The following is a 24,995-nucleotide window of genomic DNA, read 5'->3' as shown; positions in this document are numbered from 1 at the left end:
ATACCGTCAGTTACATCAGAACAGGAGAGTATTTCTTCATTGACAGAAGAGCAAAGTCAGGCATCTTGGCACATGTTTTTTTTCCCAAACTGCCTGCCTCCAAACAGTTTAAGGACAACTTTCCAGATGGTTCTGTGTAATAAACCATCCAGCGTGTCAGATTAGCATGTATATAGGATCAATTTGATCCCATAAACACTCAACAACTCAGCCAAGGTAGCCTAATATTGCTATCTGATATAAGTTCAGGCATCAAATACATGAAAAAAGGTCTGTCTTAAGAAGTGTATTAGTTTTTGACTCTTGGAATAACAGTAAAAAGTCAGAACTACTGTATGTATGGAATATCTCTGTAACCTAATCACACTCATTTAGGCCATGTGATCTCTTGCCCAATACAGCTCAATAAGAAGAGCAGTAATCTCAGTGATAATGAAGGTAAAATAGTTCCATCATTAAGTGAAAATCATATTTATTTGCAAGTAGATGTGGCAAATGAATATGAGATCTTCTACAATAAAAAAAACAAGCAAATAGTGATTTAAATACTACAATGTGCCATACTGTACAGTACATATGAATGTTTGCATGTATACAAAAATAGACATATCAAAACACATTTACACAAATGGATAATATGTACATACCACAAAAATAAATGAGTACTAAATTCTGGTTTCAGCTTTTCAGTCTTTAGCTTGAGCCTCATAACATATATCATGCTATTCAAGCAAATCAAGAGAGCGTAACTACAATCACATTTGCCTTTTATAAAAGAATTACATGGGGAAGAATCTTGTGTTGATGGAAAAAAGTCAGAGAGAAGCCTCGATGATCTGACTGGGAACACGGAGGTGTCACAATGCCCTGACCTTTGACCTCCAGTTGTTCCACTGCAGCTGTGCAGTGGGCACTAGAAAAGCTTTGGTTGTGATGAGTTTCCAAGAGTAAATATGAGATAGTGAAACATATTTCTATTGTATTTGAAATGTTTTGTATCACCATAATTCGGACCTGAATTTTGTTATATATTTTAAACTTAATTTAAACAACTTTTTAGAAATTAATTTATAAATTCAGAATATAGAATAGAAATCCAATTTCAAATTTATTAATGTCCCCCACCCCGTTCCAAACGTTGTGTTATCTGTGCCGCAGGAAGAAAAGTGAGTTTTCCATGTTGACCAAAGTGACAGTGTCCATGAAGTGCTGTTTGTTAAAAGAAAATACTGACAGAAAATACACGTCCTGATCTAAACATATTGGTGGCACGTTCTTCTCTACAAAGACAATATTTCAGCTGAAACAAATTTGTGCTACAGATGCAGTACACCAAATATGAGCAGCAAAATTCAAGTCAATCACAGGAACAAATTAACACACTATAGTGAATTAAACAATAACATGCATATCTAATATACATCTGCTGCCTATGACCCACTAAACATTTGGCATAGTATTTATTCACATCAAATAATAATATTAAATACAATTTTAGGAACTCTAAGTATTTTCTATAGGAAAGAAGGATTCTACTCTTATCATTAATAGTATGTGCTGAGGATGTCCTTTCTAATACCAATGGTTTATTCCAGGTCTGTGATCCTGATGTGCACAAATAAGGAGGAGGGAGGAATACTGGTTCCATCTTTGGACAATAAGTGAATGTGACGATAACCTGAGAACACAAAGCAAAACCAGAGGGATTAGGACAGCAGGTCCTTGACTTATTTATACAAGGTAAATGAAATCTGACATATATTTATTCATGACATGAATTTAAAAAAAATACTAAAGATATATCATTTGTTGCTCTAAAACTATAAAGTATGAGATGCTAGCTTGTGATACTAGAGTGACTTCTTAGCAGAGTTTTGGAAGTCACTGGACATAGTATTAAGAGTGAGAAAGACACTTTCACACATTCACTTCAATTGTACTGGATTTGGCTGCAATATTATATTATTGTTATTTTCTGTTTTCTATCAGAGTTCAAGTAGGTTTGTTTGCTTTTAATGTGAAATTCTTTCCCATTCTTGCTTGATATACAACTTACTTTGCTCAACAGTCCAGGGTTGCCATATTTGGCACTTCATAACGCGCCACTAACACAACCCTATACAGTGGGTTAACAGTATGGATGGTCCTTTTCCTCTTTAGCCCAGAGGATACAAAGTGCAGGATTTCCATAAACAATCTGAAATGTGGATTCGTCAGACCACAGCCAACTCCTTTCAGCCACTTTTCATCAGTCCGTCTCAGATGAGCTCAGACCCAGAGAAGTTTGCAGCATATTTGGATGTTGTGTATATAGGCTGTGGCTTGCCTGGTAGAGTCTTAATTTGTATTTGTAGACAAGCTGTATTTACTGCAGTGTTCCTAAGCGCATTTAGTAATAAACTCTTATACAATCATATTGGTTTTTAATGTTTTTTAATGCCTGTGAGGTCAAAGGTCACAAGCAGTCACATTATGTGGAGAGATTTTTCCAGATTCTCTAACTCTTTTCATGATATTATGGATTGTAGATGGTGAAATAAATTTCTTGCAGTTGTGTGCTGAGAAATGTTTTTCCTAAAGAGTTGGACTATTTGGCCACACAGTTTTCCACAAAGTGGTGAATACTGCCACATCCTTGCATGCGAACAACTGGGCCTTTCAAGGATGCCCTTCTCATCGACTTTTATTTCCACACAGGACACAAACCCTGTCACCTGACTTAAAGTCCTGTGTTCGTCTGATCCATCCATCCACCCCACCTTGGGGAAGAACAGGTTGTATATAGCAGGACAAAATTAGCTTGAAGAAGTTCTAAGATGTAACTTACTCCATTTTTCAACTTTACCTTGCTGCATGCAACTGAGAGGGAGTGTATACTGTCCCACAAAGTCATTTTTGGATGTCTTGTCATAGTCTTCCACTACAAAGCGCACCATGGCCAGCTCTGGAGCGTGGATGGTGAAGCGCAGAGTGTCATACCACACAGGGTTGAACCCTACAGAGAAGACGCAATCATTTCAGTGTCAGCACTCACAATGCCAAGAGACAAGTCCTAATTCTGAGTGGAACCAAGCCAAATCAGCATGTCCTGTACCATTGTTTTCGATGTATCTGGTCTCCTGCTTGGCCTGATCCATAGGAACACCATGGATCTCCACTCTGACCAGAGGATCCACTATAGAATCCTCTTTGATGTTGACTTTGGGCAGCTGCTGACCACTGATCACCTTCAACACAGAAACACAGTGTCCTCAATAGATGTATGATTGAAATAGCAAGTAAACTGTCAGAATACATGTTGTCGTGCTGTACCTGTATGGTGAGAACAACAGGTTGGTAGCTGTCTCGTTTTTGGGGTGTCTCAGGGTCAAATCTTTTCTCTGACTCTTGCATAAAACTGGGCTTTAGGACGTAGCCACAGCTACCATTCTGACTGAACAGTCCGTCGTTCAAATCCATCCCCTCCCCAGCAGTCTGGAAATTCAACGCAACTGAATGAAAAGGAAAAGAAGCAATATTATTTTTTTTAAAATTAGATTTACAACATATTATAATCAGGCACTTTTAGAGAATGGAAATGCATCAGTTTTAAAGAAATGCCTAAAAGCTACAGTACAAATGCTAATAAGAAACAAGACATCTTTATGCAAACTTAATAGTGAAAATAATATGACAGAAGTGCAACTTAATTAAAGAAAGGAAGTCTGAGGGCCTGCTTGAGATAAAGTCAAGTCTGTCTTCCAGTTGCAATCACCGATTTGGCACCCGGCATTCCACATGTCCTGAGGATTGAAATTGGAGGAGTCAGTTCGGAAGCCACTGGGATAAACCCTGGTCAGCTGCCGCGAGTTATGGTGCACAAACTCAGCCCCTGAAAAGGAGATAATATTAGAAATGTGGTTAAAGTTGACAAATTGGGTGTGACTGAAACCCCTGATGATATAAAATAAAGCATGACTTGCTTTATTTTAAATTCGAAGCTAGTGAAAACTGAAACAAAATATCTGTTGATAGAACTAAAATCCTAAATATAAAATATCAAAAAAAATTGTTTTGGTTAAACCTTGCTATTTATATTATTAAAGGTGTGTTTCTCACTGACTTAGACCAATTCAATATGTATCTCGATACATGTTCAACGATACGATATATCTTAGAAATTTTTAAATGGCCAACAATTCGGTTCGATACAATTCAGCTCTGTCACGATATGATATGACATGATGCAATACAAGACAATGCAATGAGTGAATCTTTACATTTTGATTCAATTAAAGCTACATTTGTAGAGTGCTATTAGTTGCAAAAAGAAATCCTGATAGTTTTACTAAATATAGTAACAGTAGAGACAGAGAGAGGGAGACATTACAGTGGTGTTAACATCTTAGTTTTGTGTAAATGAGATCCTGTAGCCTAAATCGGAATCTGTGAACAAACTTTAAATGTTTAAAATATTTTTGCGGTAACAGGATGTGCTGCTCTGTTTCATATGAAGAGACCTGTGGTTTTGATTAGTACATGAGGGTTACTCTGTTCTCTGCTGTCAGACATATTTTGCATAAACGATTTGCGGCAGTGTTTCTCATCTTTCTTATAAAACCCAAACTTACTCTACACTTGCGTGTTTTGAAAGTTTGATGGTCTGATGCAGTACAATGTCACTTCTGTTGCTGTTTTCAGCGCCGTCTCTTTTGAGGAAATGAAGAGGAGACACAGGAGAGGGAGGAGGGAGCGCTTGTTTTGTGTGAGCGCAGCAGCAGGCTCGTATCTTACACATTAAAATCTGATGCATCGCATGCATGAGTGGATCATTATACCCCTATATATTATATATCATAAGCCATTCTGAGAGGAATGATGAGACCAGACTCACCAGCCTCTCTCAGGTGTTTGCGGGCCTTGGACTCTGTGAAAGAGGCAACCTCATAGAACTTGGAATGGATGCGGGAGTGTTTGAAGCTACTGAAGTGGACACTTTTGCAGTAAACCACACAGTCCGACAACTCCTTGGAAAGACGCTGCTTTGACCTCTGTGGAAATAAGTAGACAAAGGATGAAAATGCTGATAAATGCATGGGTTAATATAGGGGGTAGGTTGTAGAAGTAACCAACCAACAACCTTTGCAGAGACATTGTAAGTTTATTAAAGCTTCTACTGTTCAGACTATGAAGGTTGTTTTCCACTCCCCACTGATATATGCCACAACTCTCGTTGTAATATCTGCCTAATGGCTCTATTATAGTCCTGAACAGACGAGTACACCACAAATGGTAGTGATAACGTATTGGATGGACAGGTGTGGAACAACAAGGAGAAAGGTCCTTCAAAGGGCTTGTACGGACAAAGGAGTGTTTGGGAGGTGAAAAGGGACATAGCAAGTGCCATGGAAGAACTTTTGTGGCCATTTTCCTGTCGCTAACCTATCTAGCTCTGGTACAGGAAGATAACTTCATCATTCTCAGTCGTTGTACAAAGCCCTTGATTGTTAATTTTCCAACTGTGGAATAAGCTGTTAATACAATAAGTTAATAAATACAACTCTAGACCTATTTGAGGTCAACAAAACTGGGATGTGTGCAATGATTCAAAGGCAAATGAGGATACCACGCCATAGTTATCTAATACAGGTTGAATTGAGGGCAGCTGGACTTTGTTTTAGATGCATGAAAATGTTTCATTTCTCAAATAAAGGGCTTCTTCAGGATCTCTATGAATACTAAGTCAAAGGCAATTAGCTTGATCTGTGTTGGACTTGAACATGCTTTATTACTTATCCAGAAAGCTTCCTTAGTTCTGCTAAGTGCAAACCTAATGACCCAAAGAGGCATTCAAACCACTTTGAGCCATTAACACATTGAAGTTACATGAGGCTCATTGAGGTCGACCCATGAAGTGACTGCGCTAAAGTGAGCTGGCTGTTATCTCCATCACTACCACATGATAGGGTAAACCCTTGTGATACAAAGGAATCCTGTCATGGATGGAAGCGCCGAGCATATCGAAACCTTGAGACAACCCCCTTTTGAATTGTGTAAGTGATCCTCGACCACAGTGCCAAGCAAAAGCAGGTGAGCTGCCAGGGTTGCTTCCATGACTGGAGAGATCAGAGGTATGGCGGGTTTTACGGTGAACCCTGCTGAGCACCTGCATGCACGCCTGCCTGCTTCCACATGAAAGCTGATCTGGCTGGACTACCCAGGCTTCCAAGCGTCAGCCTCCCCTCCCCTGTCTACCAGACAGCAAGACCGCTATCTCTTCAGACACCTAAACCATCAGCAGAGGCACCTGCAAGCTCACATCACTGCCAAACTCGACGCTGACCTCACCTCTGACGACCGTGTTGACAGGAGTCCCAGTGTGGCGTTTCATGCTTCTCAAATGCTTATCAATAAACATGACTCTAAGTGCCCAATGATTCTTTTACACACTTAGTTTGCTGCACTGGACGTAGATGCCCATTCAAGATCAAACTTATCCTCTAAATTTGCTTAGTTAAGATGGTAACTTGCATGACAATCACAGATGTAAAAAGTTTACGCCGGGTCATAGATGGAACAAGAGATTTTGTGGCCCTGTGCAGAACTTCATCCATTCACAACTCTGAAAGCAGTTTCAAACTGAACTTTGCAGTGTGTAGACTGCAAACACCTTAACAGTGCAGCAGACAGCAGTGTAAGTTCAGCCTCATGTGCAATAAAAAATTCACAGAAGATAAGTGAGAGTGCAAATAGAGTTGATAGAATTAGAAAAAGTTCTCTTTCAAACCAAACATCTTAATACGTGGAAGAATTCTTCAACTGTATATTTAACATTATCTGACTCAAATGTGGCTTAACCCAGGTTCTATGACTTTCTACAGTACATCGCAAGAACAAGAATTACCATGAACAAAACAAGGACAAATTGCACTTAGATGCACAACTTTATGGGCATGTTTGTTCTGTAATATCATTAGTGCGATATCTTTTGTGAATCGGACCTTGACATGCACATAGTGTTTGTAAGTGATTCGCAATTCATGGCGCTATCAGTGCAGGGACAAATAAAAGTAGAAGTACTGAACTATTCCACAGTTGCACCAACCTTTATGAGCTTGTGTCAGTCATTTCAACAGGAAGCCACAGAATCTCAAATTCTGATTCTGTTTGTATGACGTTAATTTTCACAGTTCTGAGGGCACAGCCAATGAAATGTCTTGTTATATCCAAACAAATGTATATGAGCAGAGCATCAAAACAAGGCAACACAAATACTACTGAAAGGATGATAAGTGAAAAGAAAGCCTCAAAATAATCTCAAAATAGATTTTTAAGTGGTTTTTAAATATCTTTTATTAGTTTTATTTTAGTTATTTTTTCATTAGTTCAATATCTTGTTTCAGTTGCATGGACAAAGTATTTCTAAATTAGCTTTTTAATGTGCATTTTTTGAAAACTGCAGCATCAAACTGCTAGATTGAATTATTACAAATTCCTTATCAATTTTATTATTTTTTATATAATGGCTGTGCTATTATTGTAAACTGTAAATTGAATTATTCAATGAAATATTTGTTGCCTCTTATGATAATTATCAGTGAGTATTATAGTATGTATGTAACCAAAAAGGCCACACCTGATACTAACTGGATACTACATTGCAGCCCTGCTTAGAGACTCAACATTTGAGTATTTACCACCAGAGGTGATTACTGACTGCAATTAGTGCTGTTCAGAGTATCTGGTATCCCATTTTAGAGGAGACTGTACAACCTTCACCTTGTGGGACAGCCTTTGTCCTAGCCTGGCATGGCTTGGCCTGGTTTGACATGACAGATCGGAAGAAGGCAACCATGAGATCCTCTTTTCCATCGTTTCTCTGTATCTGTCTTGTCTACCCCTACATTTGACATTCACATTAGTAGATGTGTGCTTTCTTTAGTTATCTAAGAGTTGATGTGTATATCTTTGAGCTCAAGAGCTGAAATACTTTTACAGATATATGTTTTTTTATCTAGAGCTGTTTTTAAAGTTCCATTAAGTTCATTTCAGATCTGGATGACTGGGGTAGAGGACACCAATGTCACGAGTGGTGGCACAGTGGTGAAGCCTCATTCTCGCTTTCCTCCCTGTCCCTGCCTGCTATCACAGTGTAAACAGATCACCTTATCTAACACCCAGTGTCTGCTCCCTGCCCTTCAATCCTTTGTATTTTTCATGAGGGATGACAGAAGTTTATGCAATCCTTTTCCGCTGGTTAAAAAGGCAACCAGATTTCTGGACATGACCTGAGTGGCTGACGACAAGCCAATACTCAATCACACTGTGACAACCAACACACACGAGGAGAAAAATATGTTGCTTGATATGTTGCACCAACTGTGTTGTAAAACAAAGTGAGGAAGTGTATCTTTAAATGCATTCTGTATGTTACAAAAAAAGAAAAGTATGGTAGATGGTTGTATCGTAATGTGCTGTTACAGAAAAGCAGTAGAACAAAAAGAGTTTGTGTATTCCAGGAAAAGCTTGAGCATGAAAGTTAAAAGAACCTGACCGAGTTTATCCTCTTAATTTATCCAGTCATCCAGTCTCTGTTCTTCAATATATTGCTCCTCATTCATGCAGATATATACATTCACACTATGAACCACCCAGTATAACCATAGGCCTTTACATGATGACACCAAAAAGCCATTGTAGAGTGATAGAGGGTTCATTGCCTCCCACAGTGGAACCTTGGAATTGGTTTTGAGGGAGGTGAAAGTTGTTAGATTTCTGTAATTTAATTGTTTCAGAATGCTTTGAGATATAAACAGGCAACCTTTCATTCCATCCCACAGTTGTTGATAGTCTTAAGAATTTGGTAAATAATCCCAAAAGCACAGCAGAAAGGACATCTAGACATCTAGTAGGTTTCTGTGAAGGTCCTCAATCACCCAGTCCATGGATATTTGTTGAACTGAGGTTGAATTGAGGGCAACTGGACTTGGTTGTAGTTCCTGTAGATGGTTGTTGATGATAATGCTATCTTTTCCTCTCTTCCTGGGAGACTCAACAACCATTCACATGGTTGCCATTTTATGCCTCAGGTAACTTCAACAACTCTTAACCACTGTCTCTGGTAGATAAACAAAGGCAGCCAGACTTGCTTGAGGTTCTTGAAGACGTTTCACCTCTCATCCCAAAGGCTTCCTCAGTTGAGAACTCGTATCTCTAGGAGCTATACGAAGGCAACTGGGCTTGCTTGAGGTTCTTGAAGATGTTTCGCCTCTTATCTGAAAGGCTTTTTCAGTTCAGAACTGAAGGCTTTTTCTGCAAGCAAGTCCAGGTGCCTTTGTATAGTTTCTAGAGATACCATGACCTGGATGATTTATAAACTTCACAGACATGTTGAACAAACTGTCATTAAAACAGCCAGGAGCTTTCATGAAACAAGTGGTATCAATGACTTTAATAACAACCCCACAGAGGTTGCATCAGTTAAATAATAAAAACTGTAAAAGACCCTTGAATAAGAGACGAAATGTTTACAAGGATCTGCAGCCAAGTCTAGTTGCCTTCAATTCAACCTTTCTTGGACATCTGTACTAACTACCAACTGTAATTAACAAGATCCATTTAATCAAAAGGAGTGCCTTTATTTTGGATTACTCAGTTTAATCTAGTAAGTGTTCCATTCATACATTGAAATCCACTTCCTGATTTGCTTCAGCGTTGCATCAGCAATCTAAAAATGACTAAAATACTGGATCCTGATTCTATATCAGGCTGGCTCATCAGACTGTGTGAAATGGGCTGTCTGAGTCAAAGAGGTGAGCCCTGTGTGTTAAAAAGTCTGACCTACCTTCATCCTGCGACGGACGCTCTCGCGATGGAGGTTATCTTCATCGATTTCAGTCACCTCGTCTTCATCGCTGACCTCTCCGGTCAGAGAGTCTTCCACCATCCCATTGAAACTGTCCTCCAGACCGCCAATTTTCTTCGCCTTCAGCAGAATCTTTCCTTTAAGATCCTGACAAGAAGGTGTAGTGGGAAAATTATATGTTGAACTCAAATCAAATCAAATGTCTAACAGGAACTAATTGGTTACCTGTCCTTGAGCACACATAGTTCTCCTTTGGGAGGCCAGTGTCTGATAACACAAGTATATCATTCAGACAAGCACATAAAGTATGTCTTGACTCTACCACCTCCTCCTCTTGACCCTATAAAATGACTTGTTATTAGCTACTTTTACACTCTCTCTGTGTGTGAGAGTACTGTATTGTGTGTCCTGATCCTTTGCAAAGTCTTAAAACACCACATAGACAATTTTGGTCATTGTGTCTGTCTTTATTTTCAGATTTTCCACCACAGAGGTCAAACAAAACCCAAGGGTCATACTTTATATCCAGTTTCATTTTCAAATAACTCATGTTGGAAATAATGGTCAGATGGTAGATGTGGGAGTTGATAAAACTCTTAAATCAGCCAGACAAAGTGGCTAACGGACTATTTGATAGGGGAAACCATGGAAAAATTCTCATATTCTTCAACATTCTAGGAGGGGAAAAATATTGTGGTGTTGAATAATTCATGTTGCCAGTGTTGCATGTAGAAACAGATCATATGGCCCAGGAGGCACTGACAGGCTTTGGGGAGAAAGTGAAGGTGTCCTCTGGGCCACTGTGAGGGATTGGGCTGCCAAACCAAGCAGAAGCTGACCATTGTTAGCACCACTGTCGCACTAGGGATGCAAACATTTTACTGTAGATTTTGTCACAGAAAAAACATTGGACTGAATGATGTTTTGTCATCCAATGATTTTATCTAAATACAAGACCTGGTGACTATCTACATTCAGTGACATCACCAACAGAGCTTTCAGGTCTGAAAAGTGAAGCCAGTGTGGAAATGCTTTAAACCTGCATTCTTTCTAATCGCAGGAGATGACTCTACTGGTTGCAAAATGTCAGATTTTATGTAAGGCTATGAGAAAATGAGGCCACTTGTCAATGGATTTACCCTTGGTTACACCTAAGCTAACTCTAACTTGTTCTTAATGTCACTGAAAGTAGATTGCTTACCTATGATACAACACAAGTTGCCTATCACTGGTCCAAGAACTATGTTGTATTATTTGACAACTCATTTGAGTATCACCTTGACAAGGATATGGTTTCAATTGATCAAGCTGCTAAAATTAACATGGTGGCACTATTTCTTGCTAGCTTTGCTTTTGAGTGACAAGAGGAATAGAAGGTGAGGCAGTCCATTGTGGTACGTATCTGGAGCATTACTGTAACTTAAAGTATTACCATGTAAAAGAAAGGTATATAATCAAAACTCTGAATTTAGAGAATTTGCTTTACAGGACTCAACTTAGTTAGCTTATTAAGCTAAACACATTTTGCCTTTATTTGCTGATATAGAAGTCTGCTTAGTTGGCTTATTCAGCAAAACAAATTTTGCCAAGTTAGCTGTTAAGCCAGTAAGATATGCACATATTGAGGAGTGCTACATTTAACTACTACCCTCTATTAACTTGGTGTTAACATGTTGACAACAGGCCAATATTTGTTGGACAATAGTATATTTAGCTAGGTTACAAGTTAACATTTTGTTAAACACAAAATCTGATTTATAACTCAAAAATGATGAGTTACAAGAACACAGCACAAAAAGTTGCAAAAGGACTCCCGCACACTGTCTAACTTGCAATATATAATTTATTTGCAGCATTTTGGTACCAGGCCTTAATCAGGCAAACAGTGCCAAGTACCAAAACGTCGCAAATAAATTATATATTGCAAGTTAGACAGTGTGCAGGAGTCCTTTTGCAACTTTTGGTCTACTCTCTCCAACGCACCTGCCTTGCAAAGCGTTTCCTTTGTTCTTTGTTCTAAATAACACAGCACAGAAATTAATTGACCTTTAAAAGGCTCTGTACATAGACAGGTTTTACAGTTCTTGCTAGGTAAATACAAAAACCAGTAACAGAGTGAGGAAGACATAAATCAGTGATTGTCTGTCCTGGCTCACACTGCAAAGTGTGAATGTGTAGGTGTACTGTGGGTGTGTAGGTGCTTCCAAGACCTAAACTGCAACACACAGCAGCCATGTGACAAAGCTTGGTCCCATATGAGCCAGAACACACTGGACACATCATAAAGACAGAAGAAGGGGTCTCAAGGTACAATAGTCAGAACGCTACAAATGCAAGTGTGAGAAAATCTATTTTTCTGGCTTATCATGAAACAGTTACACACATCAACTTGCAATGATGCGCTTCCATGAAAAACAGGCACAAGTGTTACAGTGCACCTCAACATTGCCTTGTAGTGTTGGAAACGATATCTGCCCTGCAAAGCACCAAAATATAATGGTGAGGGCATGTTGTTTCACATACTGGTGGTGAGACAAGAAAAGAAAATATATACACCCAGCATTACATCTTTTTGTCACATGACACCGCTGCTGTGCCAGTGTTCTCCTTGAAATAATGAGCAGGCTGCCTTTTTCATGCAGTCACTGCCTGTCTAAACACAGCTTTAAAAAGGATTTATGTAGATTTAGGTCCACAGAGAGAAAGTATAGAGCCTTACTAACCTCACTAACCTTTTTACTATAAAGCCAGTGAGTACCTATTTTATGTGGGACTGTACAGCATTTTTTATCCCTTGTCCTGCGTTCCACATACTGAAATGATGTCCTACATTTTGAATGGCTCTGACTGGCTTTCTAAAGTCTGACTTTTATCCAATAGGTGTGAAGAAAACAGGGAAGGCTGTTATGGTCCATGTGGGGCAAGTAACCTGTCACCATCTTTGTTGCCAACACTATACCCAGTGGGAAAATTGCACGGCATAGTCACAAACTATGCAGATTGATACGATGTAGCCTAACACAAATAAATGGAAATACAGCTACAACAAAGGCTGGGAAACTGGTTATAACTGGGTGCAGCCAGTGGAAGTCATAGAGATGTTATAAACTAAGGGGCAGAATAGAGTTTTTCTCTTTAAGCTAGCTAGACATTATATCAAAATTTCAGTATTGTCAAACATAGCCAGATTTGGTTTGTTGGGATCCGTTAATCCTAACCATAGAGCACATGTAGGGTTAGGACAACTGCACTGCTCACCTCAGGAGACGGCAGCCCAATGGGGGCCTTGCCATCCAGTGTGCTTTTCAGCAGCTTGTCACCAAGGATGTGGTTGAGGTGTTGGGCCATGACTCTCTGTTGCTCAACACTGCAGTGGTTCTCAATGGACAGGATGACTGGATATTCCGATACCTGGATGGGGGAGAGGAGGAAGCGAAGCGAGGGAGGGAGTGAGTTCGTAATTTAACACTGGAGAGCATTATCATAGGGGAAAGCTAATACGCCTGTTGCCATATACCTGTGGGTTGTGCTTGGCTGGCTGAAAGACCAGCAGATAGATGGACAAGGGGTCATAAGGGCACAATATTCAGTCGCAGACACATGCTAATACACAGAGGCTCTGACATGCACGTGAACCTGGCAGCTGTTCACTTTGGCATGAGGCTGGCACTATGTGGCAGATCCCTGGCTTGCTCACTTTATAAGGCTTTCAGATTATGTCTTGGATATCATTGCACAGTTGTACTCCCGCTTATAAATTTGCAATGAGATGCTGAGCGATTTGTTGATAGAGCTTTACAAGACAATGAAAGCAAAAACAGTTGCAATGGCAGCATGAGGGGATTACAAAACATGATTGTCTACTTGAAAAAACACATTCAGACCAATGTGATCATCTTTCCAACTGAGCTGCAAGTGTGTAACGTGCATTGTAAAAAGTAGTGTAAAAATAGTGTTCCAAATATTACTGTACAATCCAGCAAAGAATAATAACGTGGCCAAATACTTAATAAACTTGAAGGGCAGGTGCATCAGAAACCAGAGGTGGGTCAAAGTCATTGTTTTGCAATTCACGAGTATGTTTCAAGACTTTGCACTTATGTCCCAAGTCAAGACAAGCAAGTTCCAAGTCAAGATCAAAGTCCTAAACTTTGAATTTTGAGTCCTAGACAAGTCATAATACGCTCTTTACCAAAAGGTAACGCCATTTGAACAACAGAGCCTTGAACTGTTCTTGGTGCATCTACAAATGGTTCACGAAGTTGGAAGTATTTGCATTTCTGTCTGTAATTTTCAACCTGAACATTTTGCATACCACAATTCATTTTTTTACCACCACATAGTTTTTGTAGACATATGAAATCTTTGGTATTATTTTCACAACTGGAGCTTAGTAACCTAATATTGGTTCTTCCTTCTTCGTTTCATTTCCCGAAACTTTAAGTCTCTTTTCAAGTTTATGACTCTGACTCAAGGCCAAGTCATATGATTCTAGTCTACAACTCTGCCAAAAACTCACCTTACTCAATAAACAACTACAGAAACTCTGTGTATTGAACAAAGCTTAGGAGTAGGAGTAGGAGTAGATGTTTTGCTCTGGCAAGAATCAATTAAAAAGAACTGATTAAAAAAAAGACACAACCAATTCATGGTTGGGTTGAAATGTTGGCCACTAACATATGTTCTAATGTTCCTAGTTTCAAGCTATGGACAAAACTAATGACTAATATTAAGCTCCAGACTATGTGGGTGGTGCTTTATTATTTTTGGATCAAACATAAAGTTCACATTCACTCCTGTACTGGCAGTAATTAAAGTGAAAGAACCAGACAGGTCATGCTACCTTGAAGGCGTAGTTGCCCACTGCGTTGACCACATCCTTGAAGAGTATCTTGGAGGTGAAAGTGTGGCCATGATAGACAATGGGTTCTCCGTTCGCACCATCCCAGCAGTCCACTTCCACACACCGGCAGCCACGACTCAGAGCCCTGAGCAGCAAAGACAAAGTCAGTCTTCATTCTTTCATTATTGTTTTTTATTCAGGGTCACAGGAGGGTTAAACATACATACACAGCCCATAAGTTAATTTATTTTGTCAGTGCATTATCAGACTGACTTTTCCATTAATACATTTCATTAAATATAATTAATCACTTAAGAAGAATTTGACATCAGGAATTCCACTTCATTTCATTAATGAATTTTGTAAAAACCAATGAATGAGGGGAGATTAATTCAGAGCAACGTCACAGTAAATCTCATTACCCCGCGAGGCTCAATGAAGCATAGTAAAGAGCACATTAGGGGATTTCCGCTAAGGGAAACCCTTAAATCTATGAATTGTTTTGGAAGTGGATTTGGATAGGATCACAGTGATTAAAGCAACAAAATGTTCTGACTGATTTTCTACCAAGCCAAGTCATATACCCCATCAATCCCCATTTTGTATAAGAAGTTACACAGGAGGCCCCCACAATAGTACTTCATAGCCTGTTAAACAAATAGCACAATATGTTAAATTATGAGATTTCAGCACCACCCTACACATATTCATTGTTACTGGTCTCAGCAGTCATCAAATTGTGCCAACTACACAAGTCCTCCAGCACAAATTGCACACAAAGATGTGTAAATTAATTTTGCTGTGACCCATTTCGCTGTTAGTGGGCAGTTAATATATTTTGATCGACTGAACATCTCTGGGACATTTCCAGCAGAACCACGTGATCAAAATAAATTAAGTTTAGAAGATGAGCCCAGCAGCAGTACCTGATGTACCCTTCCACACTGCTCTGTCCTCTGAGCTGGTCCTCCATCAGGTAGGTGTTGTGGGAGGAGGAGATAAAGTAATGGCACAGAGGCTGGCTCATGTCCTGGAAGAAGCCTCGCCGCTGTGGGTTGAAGATGGAGCCTTCAGCTGAGCCAAGGTACATCAAGAAGCCATCAAATGTCATGGCATTCAGCAGCTTGGCTGGAAACACAGCAGGATGGTGTCAGAACCTTCTCACATAGTGCTGGAATCCAGCCTTTAATAATACATTATCCAATACTAAGGCAAGATATGTAGGACTTCACAATAATCTTAATTTTCCGACAGTTTTATAGAATAATACAAGATAAAGTATATTCTTTACTGTCCACTTACCTGTGTCAGAGGGCTCATAGCGCTCAATGAGCTTCTTGGCATGTTGCTGGATGTCACCCCTCTCCAGCTGCTCCTCCCTCAGGAAGTCCTCCAAGTCACTCTGGGATAACTTCTGTCCATCAGCTGAGTACTCCTGGAAAACCTTCAGTACATCCTCCCGTTGGGTCAGCATCTTGTAGAAGAGCACAAACTCGTCGTCTTCTAATGTACCAGACTGGGACTTATCAGCCATCTGAGAGAAGAGAAGGTAACATGCTGTAGTTCTGTGGATATATGTATCAAAACCCAAGAGGTCTTACAGTGACGACAAGCTGGTCTCAGGAAAATTATCTGAAAATGAAACACTCTATGCTCAATGCATGAATCACAAGAAGGACCAAAGTTTATGTATTTAGACTCTCACTGTGAAGAGGCGATGGGCGTGGTGCTCATTCATGTCCACATTCATCATCTTCAGTAAATCTCGCACTTCCTTGAAGTTCATCCTGCCATCGTTGTTCTTGTCTGCCTTCTTGAACCAGTCACCAATCCATCTGGGTAGGCCATTTAAGGAAAGTGACACATTCAATAGTGGATGAAACACCTGGCTGTGTATCTGAAAGCTTTGAAAGGGCTACTTAATGAAGACTGACAAGCTGACTGATGAGGTACACAGCATAATATACTTGACAGTAAGCACTAGATACTTATCCACTTCTCAAACTGTTCAATTTCAATGTGTATAAGGATCATTTGGCAAGAAGGTTGCATCAGTCCAGTGGTTGCACAAGATATTGAAAACTGGCTGGATTTCCACTGAATGTGCCACATATTTCTCTGAAATACAAATTTACTGATTTAAGTGAGTAATTAGTCCAGTGCTTGATCAAGACCAATATATTTGACTACTTATGACCAGTTTGCTTGAAATGTAGTACTGGATCTTCATGGATTGAGAGTGATTCACAGTGGCTTGGTGAATTTGTATTCTGTAGTACCATGGATAAGTCAAAGTTTACCTTTGACCAAGGTTTTTGTCCTTGATAAGATAGTGGACGGTTTTCCATGGAATTAGCTGTGAACATTTATGGTCCCCATAGACTGAATTCATCATTCTGGACAACTGAATAAAACCCTTGGGTCAGACTAAGAATTTTGGCACAAGAAACTATGAGGATTTCCACTGAACCTGCCATGGATTTCTGTGAAATACAGATTTTTTTTCTGAGTAATCTGAATGTCAGTCATACGCTTGCTCAAGTACAAGATATTTGACCACTTTTGACCGGACTGCTTTGAAATCTATTATGGATCATTATGGGCTAAGAGTGATTACCATTGGCTGGGTGAATTTGTATTTTCTATTACCATGGAGAAGTCAAAGTTTACCCTTGACCAACCTTTTTTGTCGCTGGTAAGGCATCTTTACAAATAACAGATTGATTTCCTTAGAATTTGCTTTGGACATTTTTTGGTCCACATTGAATGAATTCTTCATTCTGGGCAGCTGAATAAAAGCCTTGGGTCAGACTTTCGGGTTATGGCACAAGATATTGAAAAGTGAGAAACTGAGTCAGCAACAGATTTCTATGAAATTTACTGTGGATATACATGAACCCCAGAAGATGAATCCTGTTGTTTTTGGTGACCTCTTTATGTTTTCTGTAGTGCCTCTATCAGGTCAGATTGCAACTTGTAGCCACTATAAGGACGTATCAATTTATAAATGGGCAGGTGGCCATTATCGACTACTTGATTGGCTTTAGTCTCTTTGTATGGTGTATCGTTTTGCTAATGAGCACAACTCCAACCAAAAGTAGGAAAACAATCAGTGGACATGCCTTCAGTAGAGTTGGTTTGGGTATTGATGGCATATTACTAAAAAAAAAACACTGAGTGAAAGATACTGGTCTAGTTTTTCTCGCTCTCCCATGTTCTCTAGGTTCTCAATCAGCTTCCTCATGCCTCTGATCCAGGATTGCGCTTCTTCAGCCGACTCGGCCACCAAGTCCAGGTTGCCCCTGCGACCACGGAAGACCAGCGTGAAGCATCGGTCAGCTGGGAACTCATCGGCAATGCTGAGCAGCACCTCGGACTGGTGGCCCTCTCGTATTGCCTCCACATCACTCACTGAAACTGGACACAAAGACCAACACAGGAATTTATCCACCACTGTTTTCTTTTGTCATCAGTATCTACATTTGAGTTATCATAGCTGTCATGTTGGGCTCAGGGTCTGACCAGAGAGGTCCATCACATCAGTGAAATGTGTCCTTACATGTGGAGTGGGCATTGCCAGCCTTCTTGGACTTGTACCAGATGGTCATGCAGTCATCCTGCAGTTTGAAATAGCGCTGTTTCTTCCAGGTACGAGACTTGATCTTCCTCATTACTGTCCCCACCAACATGGACTGGAGGTTGTCATCCCCCCGGATGCCTGCAAAGAGAAGGACAGAGTTATGATCGATGAAAAATATACTAAATAATATCATATACTTTGACACAAAAGTTCTCATATGTGGGTAATATGAAATAAGATGTCTACTTTACCTAGGCAGCTTTCTGGGTCTTAGATTTGTGAGACACTATAATTAGTAAGCCTGTATCTCAACTTGTAGCTTTTGTATACCTTGGTGTCTTGATTTAAAATTTCAGTGAACTGGCCAGTTTCACTCTGATATTAAATTAATTAATATATCAATTATCTTTTCCATATCAGTTTAGTGAACCAGTAGAACATTTCCATGTATTTTACTCAGTTTAATATTTTGAAAAGTATATCACATTCATACCACAATATGTAAAAAGAGACTTACGGCGGCCACTCTCTGTGGAAGCCATTCGTTGTTGTCTCACTTTTCTGCCATCTAAATAAAAGAACAGAACAGGAAACAGAATGTTTAAAAAAGTTACTGTGCTTTCATATGTTCAAGTCAAAGACATTTGGACATTATGGTGATTCCATCAGCAAAACCAATTATTAATTGTGTTTAAGATAACCTCAAAACTCAAATTTTTGATTTTGTAAGTCTGTTGCTAGATTTTATGGGCACATATGCCCTTGTTTTTTGCAGGATTTGATTACCAACACTTAATTTCGTTTGCCATCTTTTTATTTTTTTTCAATTGGTACCAAAACATGAGACAACAGATTCACTTAATAATAATAAATGATTTTATAAAGATTCAGAGTGATCTTTTAGGCTTAAGGAATACACCTCTCTGGTTCTCTGATGGCAGCTGAATGCCATATTAAAACCTTCCTGCTACTGAGCATTATTAACTTTTTACTGTAACATTAGGAATAACCATTCAAGAGTCTTATATAGTAAGTAATATTAATAAATACATTTAAATTATTAATTCCTTATTTAGACAAGATACTTTCATAGCCATATGGAAAACAAATAGAAAACAACTTATAAGACTTTGTTATTGCCTCTGGTAGTAAATGTTTGTTTTATAGGCCTAAAACTTGTATGTATCATACTGTGAATTACTCATGACAGTGGCCACTAATAATTATAAGCATTGAATATGAATGAAGTAACCTTTATGCCTGTTGTTTATAACTAAAGAGGGGAGAGCAAAGGTAAATCAAACCCAGCTCACTGCAGTAAGGATCTGATACATGGTGCATGTTCTACTAGATGAGCAACTGTGGAGCTACATGTCTGTAGTTAACACATATTCCTTTATTAGTCCCACAATTACAGGAGAAAAGTAGATGGCAACAATTTAAAGAAGCATATATATAAAAAATATGTAAAATAAATAAAATATAAGCAAGAGGAAATATAAAAAATACCAAATGGGAACAATTTAAATAGGGGAAATCTAAAAAGAAGAACAGTATATATAATATAAGGAGACTCAGCAGTTGAATTTATATTATTGCACAGCAGGAATATTCATATTGCACATAGAGTGATAATAATACACCTAATTATTGCACATTGAAATTAAAATTCACCTGAGTGAAATACTGATATTGCAAACTGAATGATAAAACACCTGACTGAAGTACTGAATATTGCACTTTGAAATTAAAATTTCACCTGCGTGAAGTATTGCACAGTATGAAATGACATTACATGTTTCATATGTGCCATCTTACATGTCTTAGAGGTTTTAATACAGTACTTGCAAGTAAGGCCTGACTGATACTGAAATTTTGGGGCTGATGCTGATAGCAATATTAGATAGTAAAAACACTGAGATGTCAGTATATTTGTGGATATTCACAGTATTCTCAAAAACAGACACACATCTGTGAACAAAATTTGACATAATGAAATAAATCCTCTCTGTGCACAGAACAGCTGTTACTTCAACTCATGAAAAATAGGAGCAAAAATAAAAGTGTTGGGTTTATACAGCAAAATACTGGTAAGAAAAATGATCAAATATGCATACAATATTCATAAACCGATGCCAACATATGCAGATACTGATATAGACTCATATAGCTATAACAGGCCAATACTGGGCAGATAATATAGGCTTAATGATATATCTCTCTTGCTCTACTTGCAAGATTTTGTTTTCATTAGTTGTTACTCATATTATACATATATACTGAGAAAACTGCATGGATTTATTGTCATATGGCGCTTTAAAGTTCACAAATTCTAGAAGTTACATATAACGTGTGTTTCCGAGGGCCTTGTATCTGGTTTGTCATATATTACTAAGTTTCACATAAATTATATAAACATTTAGTAAAAAAGTATCTCTATCTTTTCCATATGGGTACATTCAGCTTATAGCAAACTGTGCAAGCTCTAACAGGACCTTTTGCTGCTGTTATGATGCCTTAATTAAAGGCTTATTATAGCAAATGTTGATATGATGCTGGGATAGTTCTATGCTGATCAACATATCCTCATGCTGTTACAAACAACCATTTAGGAATTAGAGAAGTTCCCAGGCAGTAATAGAGGAACTCTAATTAAATCAGTTTGCATAGAATCACTTCCCTAACCAAAGACCTCACAAGAACTTGTTCTCTGGGTCTAGCTGCATTAGATGTCTGCTCCATATAGCGTTATAACAGCTTATAATTGAGCCTTCATTTCCGTGCATGTGTATGATGTCACCAGGCGGCTTGCAAAGCTGCTCTGGACGCTCTTTTGCTGCTCCGCTCTGTTTTCACTGCATTCTGTCTGTGCTGTCCTGCACTTTTTGTTCTGTCTCTGTGTCGAGCTCGCTAAGCCAACTAATCTCCCCAAATCCCTGTCATGTCATGGTCGGTGCATTCCTTTCACTTATGAATGACCTCAGCTAACTGTGCCCATCCAACTCCTGCTCAGAACAGTTGTTATTTATTTCATTAACAAAATTCAGAATTTGAGTTGTAAACAATGTTATTTTAGCAAAATATTTTTCTGCTATTTAGGAGGTAAGCCTCCAATGGGTCACTAACTCCGATCATAGTTAATAGAGCGGACAAACACAATACATACACCACTGCAAACCATTATAATAATAAAATACACCAAAGACAATGACCTGATCACCCAAGCCCTATAAAATGCCAAAAAATAACATACCCAAAATGAATCAGGAATGTCTAAAAAAAAGGTTTTTTTTGGAATCAACGAATATTTTCTCATTTACTTTATGTAAATATAAAAGTTTTATTTATTCAAGCTAATTAAACTTAATTTTTAGTATTGTCAAAACACTTGCTGACAAACATGAGTTCTTACTTAGTTATTTGTTGTTGTTGTTGTTTGATTTCACTGAATGTCCTTTTTGAACATTTTTTTTTTAATTGAATTAATATTAAGTTTATTTGATTAGGAAAGTGTATTTCTTTTTAATCTTTTCAGATCGATTGTAATTTTAAGGCTGCCCAGATGCTAACTTTTTAAAGTTGAAACTCATAGTTAATTTGTACATTTTAAGTCTTATATGTGTATTTCTGTTCTCTCTGGAGAAGCAGCGAGTTAAATGAATCCACCACTTAATCCATGTCACTATTCCAGAGTAAATGGAGATGTAAAAATTAGATTTTTATCATCATCCAGTATAAAACTTTCAAAGGCACTATCACCCTTAGAACCAAGTTCCACTGGATCATTATGAAACTGAATGTCTTTTCCTTCTCCTCGACTACAACTGTGAGTGGACATTTGATGCAAATTCACAAAAGTACAGCAATTATGATATTATTTATATAGATAAACTTAGGTGTTCTCTAGGTTTTGGCCATGTTGTTGTTGGCTTGTTTTATTTTCCATATAGCCATGTTACAGATAGCATATATCTTCCCAAAACATTGAAATATTAAATAGACGAAAGTAAGCAAGTTTTAAATTGAATAAACCCCAGATCAAGTACACGAAAAATACAATATAAAATCAATCAGAAAGTTGAGGAGGTTTTGAATTGGAATATTCACTCATTTCAGTCTTTATTTTACAGCACACTAATAACAAATAACAAATACATCAGCTGTGTTAAATTAAACAGAAACTACAAATGTGTTCTTTATTAGACAGCATTATACCCTTATTAGACTTTATTGTAATGATGGACATGTTAGAACTGTACTGTAAACTAAAATGTATTATTTATTATTTAGACTTTATTAGAGGGAAATTAGGGACACGTTACATATCTGCTACTTGAGACTTGGCCTTTACTCCGTTTTCAAATGGAGAAGTTTTTGTCTGAGGTCTGGCTTGTTGCATCTTATTAGTGTAATGTAAAATAAAGTGTGCTCCTTATTTCTAGAGGGACAACAGTTCAGCTGCTGTATTTCTCTTTTCTTGCTCATTACATGTGATATCTGCTTTGTTAGGAGACTAGGACCAGACAGAAAAGCAGCCAACAATCTTCAACGTATGTTATGTAGGAAATATCTAATCAGACAACATTTTCATCTCTGCATATTTTGACAGCAAAGTTGTCCTCAATATTCCAGTGATCTCTATTTTTAATCTTGTCCAACATCCACACATATTTCAGGTCCAACTATTAGAGCAAGCACATGGAAGTGTCATATTGTTTTCCTGTTTTGCAACACGAACCTCCTTCACAGCTTTGTTGTAAGTGAAGCAAAATGAGCCAAAGGAAGAAAAAGCAGCATTATTTATCTAAAGGTGAATCTGACCTGTTGCAGGATCATCCCTGAGTCCTGGTCCTCGGCGCTGTGGGATGTTTGCAGAGCTGTATCAGATCATATGGCCCCGGGAGCTGCTGCTGCTGCCTCTCTGCATGCCACGCTGCAGTGATGAAAGCCGGAGTCAACCTAGTGTGATGCTCCCCCTGCTCCTCCTCTTTCTCCTCCTCTTCCTCCCTTCACACTCTTCTGTCCCTCAGGATCTGTTTTGCCCCGCTGCTTGATCACCTGTTTGTCCCTGTTTAGCATTTTAACTGTTCTGACAGTTGTGGCTTCATTAGATTCCTTGGATAAGGAGAGGAGTGAAGGTTAAGCCTGAACACAATGAGAACCTGCGTACAACTTGAGCTGCTGAGGCAGAAAAGGCTTCAGTAGGAGAAAAACAGGCCCAGTTCCTGTATTAGATGAAACATCAGTTTGATTTGCATGATGATCTGTTAGACTATTTATTCAGATGCACAAGTAAGACTTTGCATAGCACCTAACAGATAAAGATAGCACAGCAGGATTCTCCGGAAAGCAAGACAGTAAATATTTGTATATGCAGGAACAACTTTATTTTCAACGTTTTAGCATTTTTCTGAACATTCTGACTTTATTTCAACTTTGTTCTCAACATTTTGGCATTATTCTTGACATTTTGAATTTCATTCAACTTTATTATTGACATTTTGATTTTATTCTCGACATTTCAGCATTGTGTTTTTATTCTCAACAGTTTGACTGTATTTTCTCTCTTATTATCAACATTTCATCTTTATTATTGACATGTGACTTTACTCTTGAAATTTCAACTTTCTTTTTGACATTTTGACTTTATTCTTCATTACATCTGTAATGAATTAACTGTAGGATACAAGTGATTTGTAAAAAGCATGATATTAACACCTTTAAAACAGAGTGCAGTTTAAGATAGACGTAATAATACTCACAATATTTAGCTCTAATAAGGAGATCATATTAAAAAGAACAAATCAACTAGTATTTACTACCTTGTGTGTGAAATTCTGTAGCATAATCATGTGACATCATCTTCAGTGTTTGCTTAGTTGTCACAGAATTGCAGATGTTCAATCAAACAGCGCATCACAGTCCATAGTCACATCAAAGTTCATGTAATGGTTTTAGGAAGTAAAATTCTCTTTTCTTGAAAATGTATTTACAAAATTAAGTACAAAAAAATTCTTCATCGTCTTGTTTCATTTCTGTGTTTTTTCCTAACTATGTGAAACTCAATTACTAAATTCCAAAATCTGTTACAGTAATAATAACGTAGGAATTACAGCATCTAATTCAGAGACCCATCATGGCCACATTTAATCTTCTGTCATACAGAACAAAGGATTACGGTGAGCCTGTTTCCCCAGATTTGGCCCTGGACCACCTGTATCCCATCATGCCAGGCGGAGGACCAGCAGTGCTCCACCACAGAGAGACAGCCAGCAAGTTTTCTCTCCTGTCTAGGGTTACTAAGCCGCGCTCATCAAACTTTGATCAGGCCAGTTTAGCTGCAGGCCGTGAGGACAGCACAGCAGGGACAGATTCATCATCAAATTAACAAACTGCTTTACCAGCCCCAGTACCTCTGGAGTCATTACTGACATGCAGCTGAGAGCTCACACACATGAAGTTTGGCTGTTTTGAACATCAATATTCTCTCTGTGGTTTTCATCAGTGTCTCCTTCTCAGGTTCAGAGACATTAATAATCCACAGCTTCAGCTCAGCTTCCCAGATCAGATTACAAAGACTGAGCCAAGACTCAAATGGAGGGGCTCCCTCACAATGACCTCCTCTGAGGAAAGGATAAAACTACAGTACCCAGCAGCAACCTTGACAATAGATAACCTGAGGTCATTCACGGCAGACATCACAGGGTTAGTCTGTCCGCCGCTTCAGA

At 38.5% G+C, this 24,995-nt stretch overlaps 1 protein-coding gene across 1 annotated transcript; it reads right to left on the bottom strand.

Moving 5' to 3' along the window:
• Nucleotides 1–1,038: 1,038 nt before the first annotated feature.
• plcd4a (phospholipase C, delta 4a) lies at nucleotides 1,039–23,206 on the bottom strand. Its single transcript, XM_084713546.1, has 16 exons — nucleotides 23,089–23,206; nucleotides 18,785–18,835; nucleotides 18,247–18,405; nucleotides 17,876–18,104; nucleotides 16,393–16,522; nucleotides 15,990–16,221; nucleotides 15,614–15,815; nucleotides 14,688–14,832; nucleotides 13,103–13,255; nucleotides 9,824–9,991; nucleotides 4,874–5,030; nucleotides 3,755–3,871; nucleotides 3,313–3,491; nucleotides 3,095–3,227; nucleotides 2,846–2,995; nucleotides 1,039–1,678 (listed from the first exon to the last, which is right to left on the bottom strand). The coding sequence occupies exons 2-16, from the start codon at nucleotides 18,807–18,809 to the stop codon at nucleotides 1,587–1,589; spliced, it is 2,271 nt and encodes a 756-aa protein (XP_084569672.1). The 5' UTR covers nucleotides 18,810–18,835; nucleotides 23,089–23,206; the 3' UTR covers nucleotides 1,039–1,586.
• Nucleotides 23,207–24,995: the final 1,789 nt, after the last annotated feature.

Source organism: Lutjanus erythropterus, chromosome 24 (genome assembly GCF_056507025.1).
Source record: "Lutjanus erythropterus isolate fLutEry1 chromosome 24, fLutEry1.hap2, whole genome shotgun sequence".
Classification (NCBI taxonomy): Eukaryota; Metazoa; Chordata; class Actinopteri; order Lutjaniformes; family Lutjanidae; genus Lutjanus; species Lutjanus erythropterus.
This window is presented reverse-complemented; position numbering and strand designations above follow the sequence as displayed.

What these genes read in the sequence shown, in the direction of transcription:
- plcd4a (XM_084713546.1), bottom strand. Translation starts at nt 18,809, where the DNA reads ATGGCTTCCACAGAGAGTGGCCGCC. An exon ending in TGGGCAACTACGCCTTCAAG is followed by an intron (nt 13,256 to 14,687) that starts GTAGCATGACCT and finishes TCCCCCATCCAG; the next exon opens with GTATCGGAATATCCAGTCAT. An exon ending in CAGATACATCGAAAACAATG is followed by an intron (nt 2,996 to 3,094) that starts GTACAGGACATG and finishes TCTTCTCTGTAG; the next exon opens with GGTTCAACCCTGTGTGGTAT.